Genomic DNA, 17,493 nt, shown 5'->3' with positions numbered 1-17,493 from the left:
TTTAACCAAATCAATGGTAGGTAAAGTGCTGAAAATATAATAATTTTCCAAGAAATCATTCATTCAATGACAAACAAGGAAGGTAGTAAAGGGTGAATTGAGAAACAAGGAAGGTAGTAAATTGTGAATGATGATAAAGCTGGACTTAGAAAAGACATATGATCGTTTAAGCTAGAGGCTTGTGTTAGAGACCTTAGTTTCCCTAGCTCCCTATCCCACTTGTTGTACAATAGCATCTCCACGACTTCTATGGAATGGAGTTGCTACTAGAAGTATTACTCCTGAAAGAGGAATCAGGAAAGGGGATCTGAGTCCCCATGTCTGTTTGTGCTATGCATTGAGAGACATGTCCACCTAATTCAAATGGCAGTAGGGATTGAAGCTTGGAAGCCAATATTGCTGAGGAAAGATGCTCCACCTCTCTCAGATTTTTTTTAATGATGTGTAACACCCTTAAATTTCTAACAATTTATAAAACATTCTTATAATAAATAAATTGTCAAAATTTATGTTTTATACAATTATGATAATAGAAATATTTCGGAAGCTCATCTAAATCTAATTTGGGAAAATGTTACCGCCGCACATGTACAGGGACAAGTGCAAGGCTAACTATATTACATTCAAATAAAATTAAAGACTACATTTTGATACATCATATTTATGACTAACTAGAAATATCAGAGTCATTATCCTCACTGCCCATTACTAGCCCCATCCCCCAACCATTAATTTATTATTATTATAAATTACTATTATTTTTCTAGGATATTACATGATGATATTATTATGTGAGCTAAAGCTAGCTTAGATCAAGCTCATATGATAAGCCGAGTCGTGAATTTTTTTTTTATGACACATCAGGCCAGAAAGTTAGTGGTTAGAAAACAAGAATATACTTTTCTAAGAATGTTAGCTTTGGGAGGGCTAAAGAAATCAATGATTGCCTTGGTGTTAGTATCACTTTGGATCTTAGCAAGTATTTTGGGGTTCCATTTCACCATAAGAGTCTTTAGAAGTACTTTTAGACATGTGTTGGATAGAGTTCATAAACGCTTATTCTCTTGGAATCAGTCTCTTTATCATTCGTTGGGCATGCTACATTAGCTAAATCAGTGCTAGGAGCTTTGCCAGCTTATTCTATGCAATCTGATATTATCCCTAGTGGTGTTTGCAATGAGGTGGAGAAATTAACTAGATGCTTCATCTGGGGATCTTCCTAAGAACAAAGGAAAACCCATTTAGTGAGTTGGAATAGACTCTGCCATGCAAAGAAGGAATAGCGACTAAGGTTCAGAGATCAAAGAAGAGTTAATAATGCTTTCTCAATAAAGTTGGGCTTTGGACTCTTAACCAATAAAGATGATTTTTGGGTTAAAGTGCTCCGTAGCAAATATAAGGTTGAAGAGGGGATTATTCCTAACCTCAAAAGTGTTAGATATGGATCCAATACTTGGAAAGGAATACAAAGAGTCTGGGAACAAGTCCAATCAGGCTCTAAGATAATCCTTGGGGATGGTACTGGCATAGCTTTCTGGTTTGATAATCGGGTTGATGCGTAAAATCGGCAAGTGCACCGATCGTACCAAGTAATAAAAAGTGAGTAGAGTATCGTCTCCACGAGGATTGAGGCACCTAAGTTGTTATAACTATATCTCTCTTGTTGGATTAATCAAAATAGGTTGAGAATGATTGTAGTTCATGAAACAAACTAAAATAATTAAAGTAAAAATGTAAATAATTCCAAAAGTGTTTTCAGAATGCAAGAACAAAAGATTAAGGATTGGGAAAATATTTGAGAAAATATTGCGGTAAAGAGAAACAAACACCTTTCCGATCCCCACCTTGCCCCGTGCGCCAGGTACCGAGCCACGTGCGCCAGTTTAGCGCGTCGTGCGCCAACCTCCGCGCGGCGTGCGCCAGCGGAAATTTGGTTTCTCCGTTTTTGCTCCTTTTTGCGGCGTTTCGTGCTATTTAACATATAACTTGAGTGAGAGCATGATTGAGAAGGAATAATCAATATTTCTTGCATTTAATGACTATTTTCACACATTTATGATTAATTCCTTGCTTCTTTTAAGTTAGAAAACATCATCTGCTAGACTCACATCAAACAATTCCCAGATTTAGATGTTGATGTCCTCAACAATAAATTGAATTTAAGCATGGGAAGCAAGGTTCGATTAATCAGGGATAGCATTGCACAGACAATCATAGAGATTACTATACTAAGCATGAATGATTTCTAAGTCAAACTTAAGATGATGCTTAACACTACATTCAAACGCCAGAGTCTAACTTGATTACCCATTCATCATCACTCATTTCATCACAGCTGTTGTACTACCATAAGCTTGATCTTTTTCTCAAGTTCCTAAAGATGAGGAACATCAACACATGTCTGATTGATCAAAAGGGCTTCTTAAGGTTATAACTTGGCTTGGCTTAAGGTTAGAATCTTTTGGAAAGTAGCTGAATAATTATTGAGATTGAAACACCGTTTTCATTAATACTCAATCATCTCTCAATTCAAGTTTCAGCACCACTTGTTATTCGAATTCATGATTCCTTCCTTTTTCTCACTTTTTCCTTCATCATTGCTTGTCAATTTTTGCAATTTATTTTTCTTTCTCTTTATATTCATGTGAGAACTATTCTTTTCTTTTCCTTTTCAACTGCTTAACTTCTAGTGGAGCTTACCTCAATTTCTTCTAACTTTTTGATTATTGACATTTCAATCTCAATCAAGGTAAGTTCTGATGGAAGTGGTCTAAACAGTTTAATAAGGTAATTAAAAAAATTGGTCTCAGGCTCAACATGGCTAACAATGGATGATTTCTTAGGTAGCTATTTGGCCATAAGCTTAATAGAACAAAATGCCTCTATCACTTCAATCAACACATGCATTGGAGAGAATTAGATCAAGTTCTAGAGTACCACTGCAGTGAGGACTCTAAAAAAAAATTAACTGTATAGGCACAAACCTCACAAGCTGTGGTATCAAACTAGACTCTTCTTAATTTCATTTCAAGCATCATTATCATAGAAATCAAACAAACGAGCAATCATAATCTCTATTCATGCTCTATGCAATGTCATGACAATCTTGCATATCATGCAATGCTTCCTCATATTCAACCAAGGAATTGACTGAGTAGCACATCTAAATCAGGACTGTGCTTTCACATAGCAGGAAATGAAACTAAAAACACAAGATTTCTACCAAAATGAGAAAAAAAAATGAAAATAACTAGAAAGGTTAAAATAACTCCCCTGGAGTAGCTATGAATCCGCTGAACCTTTTTCTGTGTGTGATACCTCGATTGCCGTGTATGCAGCCCCAATTCCCAGATTTAGAATATTGCTGTCCTCAGCAATAACTAAAGTAGTTGGAGAAAATACTGCTGCACAAGTATAAACATCACACATGTGAAATATCAGGCAGAAAATAACATAACCAATGTACTGGAGAATTATAACTCAAAATACCAACGAGGTTCAAATTACCCTAACATAAACCTAGATGGTCAAACAAAGACAACGAAAATAAAACATCAAAATAAAAATTAAAGACAGATAAGGGGAAGGAAATAAAAAAAATAATAATAAAAACTCATTGGGTTGCCTCCCAAGTAGCGCTTGTTTAACGTCACGAGCCTGACGTACCCCTTGTGATCATGGTGGCTGGTAACTCGGGCTCAGTGATGACACTATACCCTTGCTCAGAATTTGTGTCCCGCCATGGTTATACTCATATGCATGTGGATAAGGATGAGGGTTCTCAGAAACTTTAAACTTAGTCCTCACATGCTTTTCCTTACCCTTGGGCTTTTCCATCTTAACCTTTGGCTTGCTTCCTTCATGCCACTGATGAATTTCCTTCTTATTCCTTTCCTCAACCTTTTTCTCCGCAATGTAATTGACTTGATTCTTAGGTTGAGGAGCAGGAAATGGAGGAGCTTCATTTATAAGTACTTTGAATATTGCTTGCTCTCCATCCACGCGCATTATCAACTCACCCTTAGGTACATCGATTAATGCTCCTGAGGTTGCTAAGAATGGCCTCCCGAAGATCATAGGCACACTGGCATCTTCATCAATGTCAAGGATAACAAAATCAGCAGGAATTAGAAATTTGTCTACCTTGACTAGCACATCTTCCACAATACCATGTGCTTGCTTTGTTGAGCGGTCAACCAGTTGAACATTCATCCTAGTTGGCTTGACTTCATCAATTCCCAGCTTCTTCATCAGGGTTAATGGCATCACATTAACGCTGGCACCAAGATCACATAAGACTTTCTCTATAGTTGTCTTGCCAATGATGCATGGAATACTGAAGCTTCCTGGATCCTTCAACTTTGGAGGCATGTTTTTCTGTAGGATTACACTGCACTCCTCTGTTAATGTGACCGGTTCATCCTCTGTGAGCTTCCTCTTCTTAGATAATGTTTCCTTCAAGAATTTGGCATATGAGGGCATTTGCTCCAGAGTGTCTGCAAAAGGAATATTAATCTGCAATTTCTTAAAAATATCTAAAAATTTAGACAATTGCTTCCTTTGCTCATTTTGCTTTGGCCTCATTGGATATGGGAGTTTCTCAAAACGTGAGAAATCCCATTGCTTCATTTGAACTGCAGGAGGTTGTTCCTTTGCTTCTTCTTCATCTTTTTGAGCTTGTTCATCCTTTCTTGTAGAAACTTCAACTTTCTCTTTTTCTAGCTCCTCATTCCTTGTAGTGATGACATTGCATTGCTCCTTTGACACTGCATCGCTCTTTTCTTGACTCCTCTCAGCTAGTTGTCTTGAAAGTTGGCCAATTTGAGTTTCCAAGTTTCTGATTGAAGCGTCTTGGTTCTTGTGGTAGGCTCTTGTCTCATTTATGTGATCATTAGTGGTTTTGGAAAGTTGTATCATCGCTTTCTCCAATTCAGATGGCTCTTTTTGTGGCAGAGGAGGAGGTTGCAGATAGTTGTTGGATTTATAATCCAAGCCGCTCCCTTGATTCCTCCTTTGAAAGTTATTTCCTTGGCCGCCATTCTGATTCCTTTGGTAACCTTGAATATTTTGTGGAGGCCTTGGATCATACCAAATTCCATTGACCTGGAATGGTTCAGCTCTATTGAGTGTAGGGCACTCATTAGTATCATGCGGCTCCTTGCAATACTCACAGTTAAATATATCAACCTTGGATGTTGAGAGCATCTTGTCCAGCTTGGCATTCAAACTGGCCAATTGCTGTGAAATCACTTTTTGCTCAGCCAGTGATGCATCATTATTCCCCAATTGTAAAATTCCTTTCTTGGGCTGAACAGATGGGAATGCTGCTGCCATAGACGCATTCTCATTCCTTGCCATTAAATCCAGCAGCTCTAAGGTCTCATCTGCTGTCTTCTTTCCTATGGTGCCACCAGCTGCACCATTGACAATCATTCTGCATTCTGGCGTCATCCCATTATAGAAGACTCTGACCTTCTTTGTATCTGGCAAGTCATATTGTGGACACTTCCTGATCAACTCCTGGTATCGAGTCCAGGCTGCACATAAAGTCTCTCCTGGTTGTTGGGTAAAATTGGTGATTTCATTCACCAACTTATTGTACTTTTCCATGGCAAAGTGTTCAGCAAAAAATTTAGCCGCCAAATCCTCCCATGTTCTGATGCTGTTGGGAGCTTGTCGATCCAACCATTTGAGAGCTCTCACGGTCAATGCAAACGGGAACAATCGGAGTCTGATCGCATCGTCTGACACTCCGTTGTGTTTAGTTGTATCACAGATCCTTAAAAATCTGTCTATGAAGTCATGAGGATCTTCATAGTCCTCTCCACCAAACTGAGTTTTCTCAACCAAGGTGATGAGTGCTGGCTGGATGTCGTAATTATTAGCAGCAATCGGTGGTTTGACAATACTCGAGTTTGGCCTTGTGAATTGAGGAGCCAAAACTGATTCCATCAGCTCAGCTGCTGGTGGATTTTCTTCTGCCATCTCTGTTTCTACTTCAAAGTGTGAAGTAGAATTTTCTGCTTCAGAATGTGAAGTAGAAGCCTCTGCTTGCCTCTTCTGCTTGGTATGTTGTCTTATCCTCTTTGCAGTCCTTTCTATCTCTGGATCGTAAATCAAAGTTGCAGGATCAACTGTACCACGCATAAACTAAAGCAAACAGATTAGTAACACAAAGATCCAAGCAAGAAAATCAAAAGTTATAAATAACTTGGCGTAGTCAATCCCCGGCAACGGCGCCAAAAACTTGATGCGTAAAATTGGCAAGTGCACCGATCGTACCAAGTAATAAAGAGTGAGTAGAGTATCGTCTCCACGAGGATTGAGGCACCTAAGTTGTTATAACTATTCCTCTCTTGTTGGATTAATCAAAATAGGTTGAGAATGATTGTAGTTCATGAAACAAACTAAAATAATTAAAGTAAAAATGTAAATAATTCCAAAAGTGTTTTCAGAATGCAAGAACAAAAGATTAAGGATTGGGAAAATATTTGAGAAAATATTGCGGTAAAGAGAAACAAACACCTTTCCGATCCCCACCTTGCAACTTGGATTACGTTTACATTTACCTATTCAATTGATCGAACAATTCATCATCTTTTATATGAGTAGTTAAGCCCTAATCCCTTAGTGACTTTAACCTTGTTAACTCTATTAGAATCCTAATCCCTTAGAAATCTCTTTTCAAGTTAACCCTTAGAATCAATGAACCTTTAACGTTCGCTGTTCATGTAGCCTATCCCTAGTGCGTACATGAGCAGTTATCTTATTCTTTGTCAGGAATTAGAATTCCAACATCCCTATTGTAAACCCTAACCCTCGCAACCCTACTAGATTGATCAATGTTTGCACGAATCTATGTGTTAAAAAAATATAAAAATCTTTGTGACAAATAATCGATTTGGATTTATTCGTGCCACATTTCAAATCCAAAAGTTGCACGAATCTATGTGTTAAAAAAATATAAAAATCTTTTACGTTAGGATTTTACGTTTTACGATTTTTAATCCTCCTTCCGATTTTAGGTAGAATTCCGATTTTAACTACCATAGGTAGATCTCATACATAATCCACGTTTCAAATCCAAAAGTTGCATAAATCTAGAAAAATATAAAAATCTTTTATGAGCCTTCACATACCGACTTGAACTTTTAGGCAAATTGGTTGTTCACATTTTATTTTCCACATAATTCTGAAGAGTACTTATTGGCCAAAAAGCGATATTTAAATGCTGCCATGAATTAGTTTCCCGGTGGTGTACATTATAATTCATAAAATACCACGAAAATAGAAGAACTCGATCAAGACTCATAAATCGTAATACCTAATTTCTGTTGTCTAACGATTGTTTTTGGCATATTCTTTATGTATGATTCATGCAATGCCACGATCAATAAGTTAATTAAGTCATGCAGGAGTCTGACTTGATATTTTGTTGTTTCATGTTTGATTATGCTAGTTAGATGATCTCTCATCATCACTAAATCAACTAAAAGATACAAATTTTTACCTGAGAAAGTACAACTTTTCCACAAGTTGATCTTGCTATGAAGAAGTACTACTACTTTAGATGGGAGGTTGAGGTTGTGGACACGCAAAAGCATTTCCGGATATTTAAAGAAAAATAGTTGCTTGCCAAACATCACCATGAAAGTTTTTATTCTAAATTAACACACCATTTATTATTAAATGAATCTTATAAAAATTTAGTGAAACAAACATAAAATTAACCTAATAATAAAGAATGCATTAGAGCGTTATAAACAACAATGTCGATGTTGATGAAGTTTTTTCACATGACATGAAGTGAAATGGACTCAATAGACACAAACAGATTGCATTTATCTCTATAATTTGCAGCCAAACTAGAAAGTAGAAACAAGTAGCTGTAAAATAAACAAGAAGTCTGAGAGGGGAAAAAAAAAAAAAAGCTAAGAATTACAATTGCAAAGGTTTCACAATGATTTGAAGGCCATGTTGTGGCTGCAAAGTAAGGTTGTTTACAGGTGCATGTTTGTAGTCAGGGGAAAGGGACCAAGAAAATCTCTGAAGAATCAAAGCCATTACTGTCTTCGCTTCCAGCATAGCAAAATTCTTACCAATGCAATTTCTTGGACCCATTGAATAGGCAAGTAGAGCATTTGGGTGCTTTGCAGCCTTAGAAACTCCATTTATGAATCTCAGTGGATTGAACTCGTTTGCATCATCACCCCAGTATTCTTTGCTCCTGTGAATCATTGTAATTGGGATTGCGAGACATGTTTCTTTTGGTATCAACAAATTTCCCAGTTTCATGTCTTCCGAAGCCTCCCTTTGTAGTTCTATCACGGGGCAATACAATCTTAACGCTTCCAGCAATACCATATTCACCTTAGAAAAAGTCCAATCAAGTTAGTAACTTCCTAATATTTATCAAGGGAGGAATTGATTCATTATAATTCTAAAATCTTACCATTTTTAAGTTTGATAACATATCTTCATCAGGAATTTCCATGCCACAGTTCTGCAAGACCTCTTGTCTAAGTTTCTCTTGCCATTCATTGTGTAAACTCAACAAGAACACTGCCCAAGTGAGCAAGTTTGAAGTGGTTTCATGACCGGCAAAGAAAAAGGTCTTGCAATCTTCTATGATTTCGTTCATCTTCAACTTAGGACCACTTTTTGTTTTTGCTGTATCCATCATCAACCCCAACAGATCGTCACCATAAGAGCAATCTGATTGAGAATGCAATCTACTTTCTATAATGCTCTGTATAGATTTCTTCATTTTCCCATCAAGCTTCCATATCTGGAAATTTGAGTGAGTAGGAAGATATCTGCATAAAAAAACCAGAAACCAAAATTTACGTACTGAGTGCATGCAGAACCAAAGGAATTCCAATTCTCTAGCAAAAAATAAAAGAAAGGAATTCAAATTTGGGAAAGGATGAGTAAGAGAAATATTACTGGCTGCCAGGAATGAAAATGTCAACATTTGAAGCTATGCAATACTTTTGAATTTCCCTTTGTGCATCAAAGGCCTCCCTTCCTTGGACAAAGCTGACACCAAAGGCAGTGTGAGCTATTATATCTGCTGTTAGCTCTTGAAATTCTTCTTTAATCTCTATTGTCTTGGATTTGTCCTTGGTTTCAAGGGCTTGACTTTTCCACTCATTCAGCATGGAAATGGTGCATGCTGCCATACTACTAATCATGACCTGTCATAGCCACAGAGATGGATGCAATAGATGATTGAAAAGCATAGGGAAATGTTGCACATCTGTGCATCACATGCTATATCAAAGAAAGACATCATATTTATTTTACTAGTTAGTTTGGTCTAGGGGAGAAAACTTCAGTGATTGATTTCTCATAAAACACTTTTCGCCCTCAGTTTTAAGGAAATACCAGATTGAATTTGATACCTACTTAAAAATCTAGGGTGAGAATTTCAAGGGTAAATTTTTCCTATAAAACTCATCTCTAAAAGTTTCAAGGGATCATCGCATTTATCCTAATATTTAATTTGACATCCCCTTAAAATTGGGAATGAAAAAATATTCAAGAATTTGTTTTCGAATAGAAGTTTTCGTATAAAACTAAGACTTTAATTGGTATGCACATTTTTAGTATAAATTTTTTCTATCCTGACATTCACTAATATTGTGATATATAATCATTTATCACTTTTATTTTAATTAATGAGAGAATGAAGTGATAACAAAATAATAAGGTGTTCAAAAATTAGTAAATGTTATTTATTTATTTATTTATTTATTTTTGGTTCTCAAGATATCCTCCAACTGAAAGTCTAAGATCACATAAGTAGATAAATCTCTCTACAAAGTCTTTTCTATACACAGTCAGAGATCAAACTCAATCAACATGTTTAATAATCGTAAATGTTATTTTTAATGCATACCAATTGAACTCAAAAACTAAATTAATATGGGGCTTTAGACCTTTAGTTTATCCATGGAGAAGGCAGGATTGAGTATCCTTCTGTGCTTAACCCATTCCAATCCATTTACTAGAACTAACCCGTTTCCTATCATAGTTACTATAGAAGGCCTGGTCTTGGGTTTCGCATAGAAACCAAACTTGTTTGATAAAATCTCTTTGGCCAGCTCAGGATCAGGAATGCAAATCACTGGTTTAGTTCCGTGCCAATACAGAAATGTCTCCCCTGCGCCATGAAAATTAAGAGTTATACATACATATAATATGAACCACAACTATAAACCTAAGCTTCGATTCATAGACATATATATAGAGTTATATTGACAAACTTACAAACTACGTTATCTTCGGTAACACTCCACTCAAGAATATCTTACCGGTGAGACATAATGTAATTTGTAAACAAAGAGTTTGTAAATATAACTTTTCCACACACATATATATATATATATATAGAAAAGTGTTTGTCATTTTAAATGACATAAAGTTCATTTTAAGAGAGAGATAGATACAAAATAAATTTCTTTATTTAAATTTTAAATTAAAAAAAATCACCCACTTTCTCTCTCTCATGATTTTCATTTGCTGTGTCTATCTCTCTCCTAAAATGACATAACTTATGTCATTTAAAATGACAAACACTAAGCCTATATATATATATATATATATATTATATTTATATATGGGTTCGTTTTTTCTACAGTCAATGTAGATAACTTATCTACAGTGAGCCCAAAACGACGTCGCTTTGAGGCAGAAATCAATGTATTTTTGTAATTATAATTTATTTCAGGGTTATAATAGTCTTTCTCATTATAATTTTTTAATTTTTCAACCCAAAACAACGTCATTTTGGGAGCGAATGTATATAACTTATCTACATTCATTTTAGAAACATTAAAGCCTATATATATATATATATATATATATATATATATATATATATATATAGTCGGGCATGAACATAAAAGACAAAAAAACTCTCCTTATCAAAATTTTAACACAGTTGTTATGTACTCAAAATTCCAGCTCAAGTCTAACGATCAAGCCGGAATAATATGTATATAACTTATCTACATTTATTTTAAAAACATTAAAGTCTATATATATATATATATATATATATATATATATATAGTCGGGCATGAACATAAAAGACAAAAAAACTCTCCTTATCAAAATTTTAACACAGTTGTTATGTACTCAAAATTCCAGCTCAAGTCTAACGATCAAGCCGGAATAATATGTCTAATATATATATATATATATATATATATATATATATTGGATAAACAATATATTCTAATATTGATGCTTACCAATTTCATTTCCTAGTTGTAACTGCTTCCACTAGTTGCTGCCTTACGGAGTTTTACATTAATATGGGATCGTGGATTACATCTTATTAGGGATAAGGATAAGGACATGCAAATCACGAGGGACAAGAATAACAAGATAAGGCTAAATTAAGTAAATAGAAGTAAATCCAGTCATTCATGAGGGTTGAAACAAGGTAACTAGAACAAGAGGGTGTGGAAGAGAAATCACCATATAACGAGGACCATTTTTGGTAGTGTGGAAGAACCCTCTTAGTGATTTCAGGTGAGTGACTATCCATGACCTTTTCCCTTGCATCCTTCATCATGGTTTTGATTTCAGGGAGAGAACCATAAACAAGGGAGTAAGGTGGCCCCATGATTCCCTGCTTTTGAAAGTGCCTAGTAAGGGCATATGGCCTCCAAAAGAGAATCATACAGATTTTCCAAATCTTTGACATGATCAAAACAGTAAAACTCACCATGGCAACACTAATTAGATATCCCATTTTTGTGTGTGTGTGAAAGAGAGAGTGAGAGAGCCAGAGAGAGAGACAAATTGCTACAAAATTTCTAGCGTGAGGTTGGTTAAATAAATTATTGAAAGTTGTTAATGTTCTAGACTTTCGAAGAATTTTTATGTTATTGGATAATTCAAATTAATTGTGTCATGGCTGATGTAAAAGATTGCTGCTTCTGGATCTTATGACAATGATACATCACCTTATTTCTGGAGAAAAAGACAATGGTTATGCGGCTCTTAAGCTTTTATCATTTTGCAAGTCTATTTATTTTATATTTATTTTGGTGAAATCGTGGAAGGATATCTCACCCACTCATCATCTCCTGTTTTTCCCTTGACAATACAAGTGTAAAAAATATAGAAAATTTAAGGATGAGGTTTATCTGTATTCAGAATCCTCTTATATTCAACTCTTATACTAATAATTAATAAAGATGGATTACTCTGTAATCCACATAACGTGTAAAAAACGACAAGAAATTTGTACAATATCTCACATCTAGCAAAATCCAAAATCCGCCGTGGTGTCATGGCAACTGTTTATAATATAATGATATTGTCAATGTCCATGCACGTTTGGCTCCTAGTATGCACCCAGCCGTGTTAGCTGGCTCAACGCTCAAGCCATGTAGAAACTGAAATAGCTATATGTTGGAACTTCAAAGTGGTAACGACGACACTGCCTTCTTTGACATGAGACTCGAGTATTGAAGTTAGTACTTGTAGCAACTTCGAGTAGCTAAAAGTTAGATAATGAACCCTATCCAAATAGATAGGTCTTAAAAATGTTTACATGAGCGGTTTTGAAATTAAAATTAAAATGAAAAATAACAAATGTGAAATCTTTTAAAAAATCTTATGCTAGTAAACTACGAGGTGGTTTATACTTACTACCATTTTAGTTTTAGGGTTTTATAATTCTCATTTAACATGAGACTTATAATTTTCCTACACACCCTTCGATGCTGACATGGGTCTTACATATAATTTTTTCTAACACATGGGTCTCACATGCTTTTTATCTTTATAACATGAGATTTCAATTCTCCTTTAACATGAGAATTATAAAACCCTTTGTTTTATTACTCTTACTACCTGATTGATTACTGTTTGATCAATTTGAAATCAACAGATAAAAAATGGAAAAAATTAATCTTCTTTGATTTCAAATTGATCTAACGGTAATCAATCACGTAATAAGAGACAAGACTAAAATTGTTAGGAATGTGGCTTCCATACTCAAGAGGGGGTGAAATGAGTATTACAAAATTTTGGCAAAATCCCCCTTCTAGTTTCTAAATAATTATTTAAAGCAAACTTTGAGATGTGGAAAGCTAATCAATACATTCAGACAATCCATAACATATAATATATCACAATTATAGAGCTTATGCTAGCACATACAAGATATCAAAGAAGCAATTAAAGTACTAGAAATAAAGAGTTTAGAGTTTAGAGAATTGCTAACACAATATATCCTGGTTCAGTCACCACCACTTGTGACCTACGTCCAGACTGAAGCCGCTCGATCAACTCTTTCACTGATGGTCAAGCTTCACAGGTGCTTGACAAACCTTTACAATCTTCCAAGACTTCGGATTCTTTGACACCTTTTAATCTCCAAGTTTACGGGTAGTTGATAACCTTACAATTCACTCCAAATTTACTTAGGTATTTGGCCACCTCTCAAACAATGGGTCTCACAACCCTTTCAACTCAAGAATACAATGAGAAAATATTTCGAAATGAATGTACACTATAGGTATATGGATTTTCAAGATATGAGCTCAAATATATTTGATCTTTGAAAGATATGAAAGAATATGCAAGTGATGGTGTAGAAGCTCTCAAAGTATGCTTAATGTGTGTAGAGATAATGCTCAAATGTTTTTGAGTCATTGAGAATGCATATGTAGTGTTTCCAAAAACTAGCCGTTTATAGCAGTTTGAAAACTAGCCGTTTATAGCCGTTGGAAAACTAGCCGTTTATAGCCGTTGGGAAACTAGCCGTTTATAGCCGTTGGAAAACTAGCCGTATATAGCCATTGGGATCTCATTTGAAAAACTAGCCGTTTTATAGCCGTTTATAGTGTAACATCCCGGGCGCTGTCGAGGGCGGGGAGTGATCGCCGGTGCGAAAGGGCATGGACAAGGAGCGGCTCCTGGCAGGCTTCTAGGGACGGGGGTACATGAATGAATCGAATCAACACCCGAAAGAGAGGGATTCCAGAGGCTGTGCTGGTATGGGACGGTACAGTTGGGAATATCTTATAAGAATTAATTGGTACTACCTATACTAACAAGATGCATCTACTTTTCAGTAGCCCGGATCGGAAGAACTCCACAGTTAAGCGTGCTTGACTTGGAGCAATTCTGGGATGGGTGACCTCCTGGGAAGTTTTCCCGGGAAGTGTGCGAGTGAGGACAAAGCACACTGAAAAGTTTCGTGTTAGTGTGTGGGGACAGTCATTGATTCTTGCAAGTGGTCGGGCGTCACATATAGCCGTTGGGATCTCATTTGAAAAATTAGCCATTTTATAGCCGTTGAGATCTGTCGCAGTGGTAATTGATTCCCAACTTGACAGCAAAAACATTGTTTCGTATTTTACCTATAATTTGAGTTATACTTGTCGGATTAATATGATCTTTGTCTTGTTGGAAAGATAAAAGGTAAATCTACAACTTTTATGAAGAACACAAGATCCAAATCCATCATATTAGATACGAAAAAGTGTATGGAAAACAGCAGCGAAATTAAGCAACAAATTTTAAGTTCAAATGTGTTTTAGCTTGCTTCCAACTACTTTTTGTGAAAGATCTTGACTTGATAAATATGTTTTGAAGTTATAAAATATGTCAAGGATCTTTTCTATGGATTTGAAAAACATGTTTGCAAAACATCTTGATTATGCAATTTGAAAAACATGTTTACTTTGAGAAAAACTTTGAGCTCATTTAATGCAATCTATCATATACCCTCACATATATTCTAAGTCATAAAGATATATTATAAATATGATTTTAGACTTAGCTTCATGTCTTGTATCTTGGATCTTTTCTTGAACTTGATGCTTTGACTTGTTGGATATGACATTGCTTGACACTTTGTTGGTTTTGATCATTTTTCACCATGGTTATGATATTGAGCTTCTCTTAGATGTTGTCCATGGTTAGTTGTCTTCGATCTTGGTGTTGCTCTTCTAATTATTTCTTGTTACTCTTGATCCAATGATCTTGCCACTTTGATATGACATTATTCTTCTTATGTGGCTACATCATACATCTTCAATATCCACATATGGTTGATGCTTTTTGCTCTTATCAAAGCTCTTCTCTTTTTGTTGTTGCTACTCTGTTATCATCAAAACATACATTGTATCTACAAAAATGGTAATAAGTATAACTTTTCCCTTAAACTATATATTAGAAAAAATATTTGTCATTTTAAAAGATACAAGTTTGTGTCATCTTAGGTGAAATTAATGTGTTTTTTGATGATTTTTTATACCTTTTTCTCTTATCCACAATACCACTTTCAATCTCCTACAAATTTTGTGGAAGAAAGAGAATATAAAAAATTACTAATCATATCTTCAAAAAAAAAAATTACTAATCATTTGTATGCCACAAAGATAAAGAGAGAGAGAAATCATAAAGGATGAGAGAGAAAAACATGATGGGAAGTTCACTCCTTTTTTCTCTGTGTGACAGACAAATAATTTCTGCCACAACTCCAAAAATTATTTCTCCAAATATATATATATATATATATATATATATATATATATATATATATATAAATCTTGTAAGTTTATTAGTTAAAAGATATAAATTCAAATATCCAATGTATTCTATTGATCAAGCTTTTTTTTATAACCATTAGTTTTTTTTTTTGTACGTTTTTTTAGTCAAATTTATTGGGTCACTGATTCAACCGCATGACCCGGTAATTATATGCAATTTTATAATCTATATTAAAAAAATTATAAACATACTCAAATATCTAAAAAAAATGATAAAAATTTCAAATATTTTAATATAAAAAATAATAAATGACATATTATTATCCAATAAAAAATCAAACAAAAATATAATAATCGTGATATGGGACTTTAGGTTAAAAAAACGACATCTTTAACTATAAATCAAATCAAAATTTTCTACATAATGCATAATTGAGATAATATTAGTGTTGTAGGTAATAACTTAGGTAAGTCAATAAGCAAAAAAATATTCAAATATGTTCATTATGTTTTTTTTTGAAAAAAAAAATTTAGATTTTTTTTTGGGACCGGGCCGGATCACCGGTTAACCGATCGGATCACCGGTTTTCATGAAAACCGACCGGGTAGCACCGGTTCTGATGCATAACTGGTCCATTGTTTCAACCAGACCAGTTATTTGACCGGTTTACCGGTTCCCGAATCGACCCGACCGGGTCGCTCTGGGTTTTATAACACTAAAATTTAGAATATAAATGAGTTAGCACAATGAAAGAATTTGAAGTTCAGTTGGCCGCAACCCAAGTAATTAAGATTTGGATGATATGTCGTTATCAAAATTTATACTTTCCTTACTCAAATGCTAGCACACCTAAAGTAATAATAATAAAATTTCATGTCAAAATCAAGTAGAGGCAAAGAGATTTAGCAGCCCTTCAATTATAATTGTTATCATTTAGCATCTCTCTCTATATATATCATTAACCAATATAAAATTAGAATTTGATGTTTGTTATATTATAAAAAAAAATTGTTTTATACATACACATAAATGTGTATGGAATCTTACTCAAATACTAGCACACCTAAGGTAATAATAATAAATTTCATGTTAAAATCAAGTAGAGGCAAATCAATTATATATATATATATATAGGGGCAGGATCATCTTACACCGGTGTAAGAATAATAAGTCTTACATCAAATTTTAACCATTGATTTTCTGCATCTAACGGTTAAGATTTATTAGGTCTCACTTGTTAATTAATTTTTAATTCTCAATAAATCTCAACTGTTAGATGCACGGAAATCAACGGTTAAGATTTGGTGTAAGATTTATTATTCTTACACCGGTGTAAGTTGATCATATCCCATATATATATATATATATATATATATATATATATATATATATATATATATATCATTAAAAGTAAAGATGTAGATAACTTATCTGCATTAACTGCAGAAATATTTTTCTGATATATATATATATATATATATATATATTTATATATATCATTAACCAACCAATATAAAATTAGAATTTGATATTTTTGATATCATATGAGATAATTTTGTCGTCTACATACATGTAAAGATGTATGTAATCCAATTTTTCCTTTCTCTTACTTATCTTCGTATGGTCACGTATGAGTTACATTATACATACATTTTTTTTTTTTTTTTATAACTTGAGGTATTCACATTTAACCCCTTTCTATCACCTTCCTCGGAGTACGGCTCTCTGATGGCTACCCCTCATCGTCGTTGAAGGAAGGATGAAGCTAAAATTTTTCAAAAGACAGGATTAGAACTCTTGACCCAAACAAATTTTTAGAGCTCAATTGCCAACTGAATTACTTTCATCCTGCATTTGCAAAGATTGAAGAGACTCTGGATAGCTTATTGTTGGTGATGAAAGATGAAGATTGTATGCTGGCTAATCCGGGGTTTTGTTCCCATAATGATCAACTTTTAATGTAAAATGAAA

General features: G+C 34.4%; 1 protein-coding gene across 2 annotated transcripts; it reads right to left on the bottom strand.

Annotated features, from left to right (window-relative positions):
• Window positions 1-7,760: 7,760 nt before the first annotated feature.
• On the bottom strand, window positions 7,761-11,837 carry LOC133298737 (cytochrome P450 709B2-like). 2 transcript variants are annotated; one of them, XM_061498063.1, is made up of 6 exons: window positions 11,738-11,837; window positions 11,488-11,641; window positions 9,942-10,165; window positions 8,947-9,197; window positions 8,453-8,816; window positions 7,761-8,370 (listed from the first exon to the last, which is right to left on the bottom strand). In XM_061498063.1, exons 1-6 carry the CDS (start codon window positions 11,762-11,764, stop codon window positions 7,939-7,941), a joined length of 1,452 nt encoding a protein of 483 aa, XP_061354047.1. In that variant the 5' UTR covers window positions 11,765-11,837; the 3' UTR covers window positions 7,761-7,938. The 2 variants fall into 2 exon arrangements, with proteins under 2 accessions (XP_061354047.1, XP_061354046.1); XM_061498062.1 differs by having other exon boundaries at window positions 11,488-11,788.
• Window positions 11,838-17,493: the final 5,656 nt, after the last annotated feature.

The sequence above is a fragment of the Gastrolobium bilobum genome, unplaced genomic scaffold (genome assembly GCF_033153095.1).
Source record: "Gastrolobium bilobum isolate Gb01-03AN ecotype WA unplaced genomic scaffold, APGP_CSIRO_Gbil_v1 utg5478, whole genome shotgun sequence".
Classification (NCBI taxonomy): Eukaryota; Viridiplantae; Streptophyta; class Magnoliopsida; order Fabales; family Fabaceae; genus Gastrolobium; species Gastrolobium bilobum.
Note: the sequence above shows the minus strand (reverse complement) of the source record. Positions and strands in the feature narration are given on the sequence as shown.

Coding starts and splice junctions, on each gene's coding strand:
- LOC133298737 (XM_061498062.1), bottom strand. CDS start 11,764: ATGGGATATCTAATTAGTGTTGCCATGGTGAGTTTTACTGTTTTGATC. Junction 9,198..9,941: donor TCTCCATGGATAAACTAAAG/GTCTAAAGCCCC, acceptor TGGCTATGACAG/GTCATGATTAGTAGTATGGC. Junction 8,817..8,946: donor ATTTTCATTCCTGGCAGCCA/GTAATATTTCTC, acceptor TTTTTTATGCAG/ATATCTTCCTACTCACTCAA.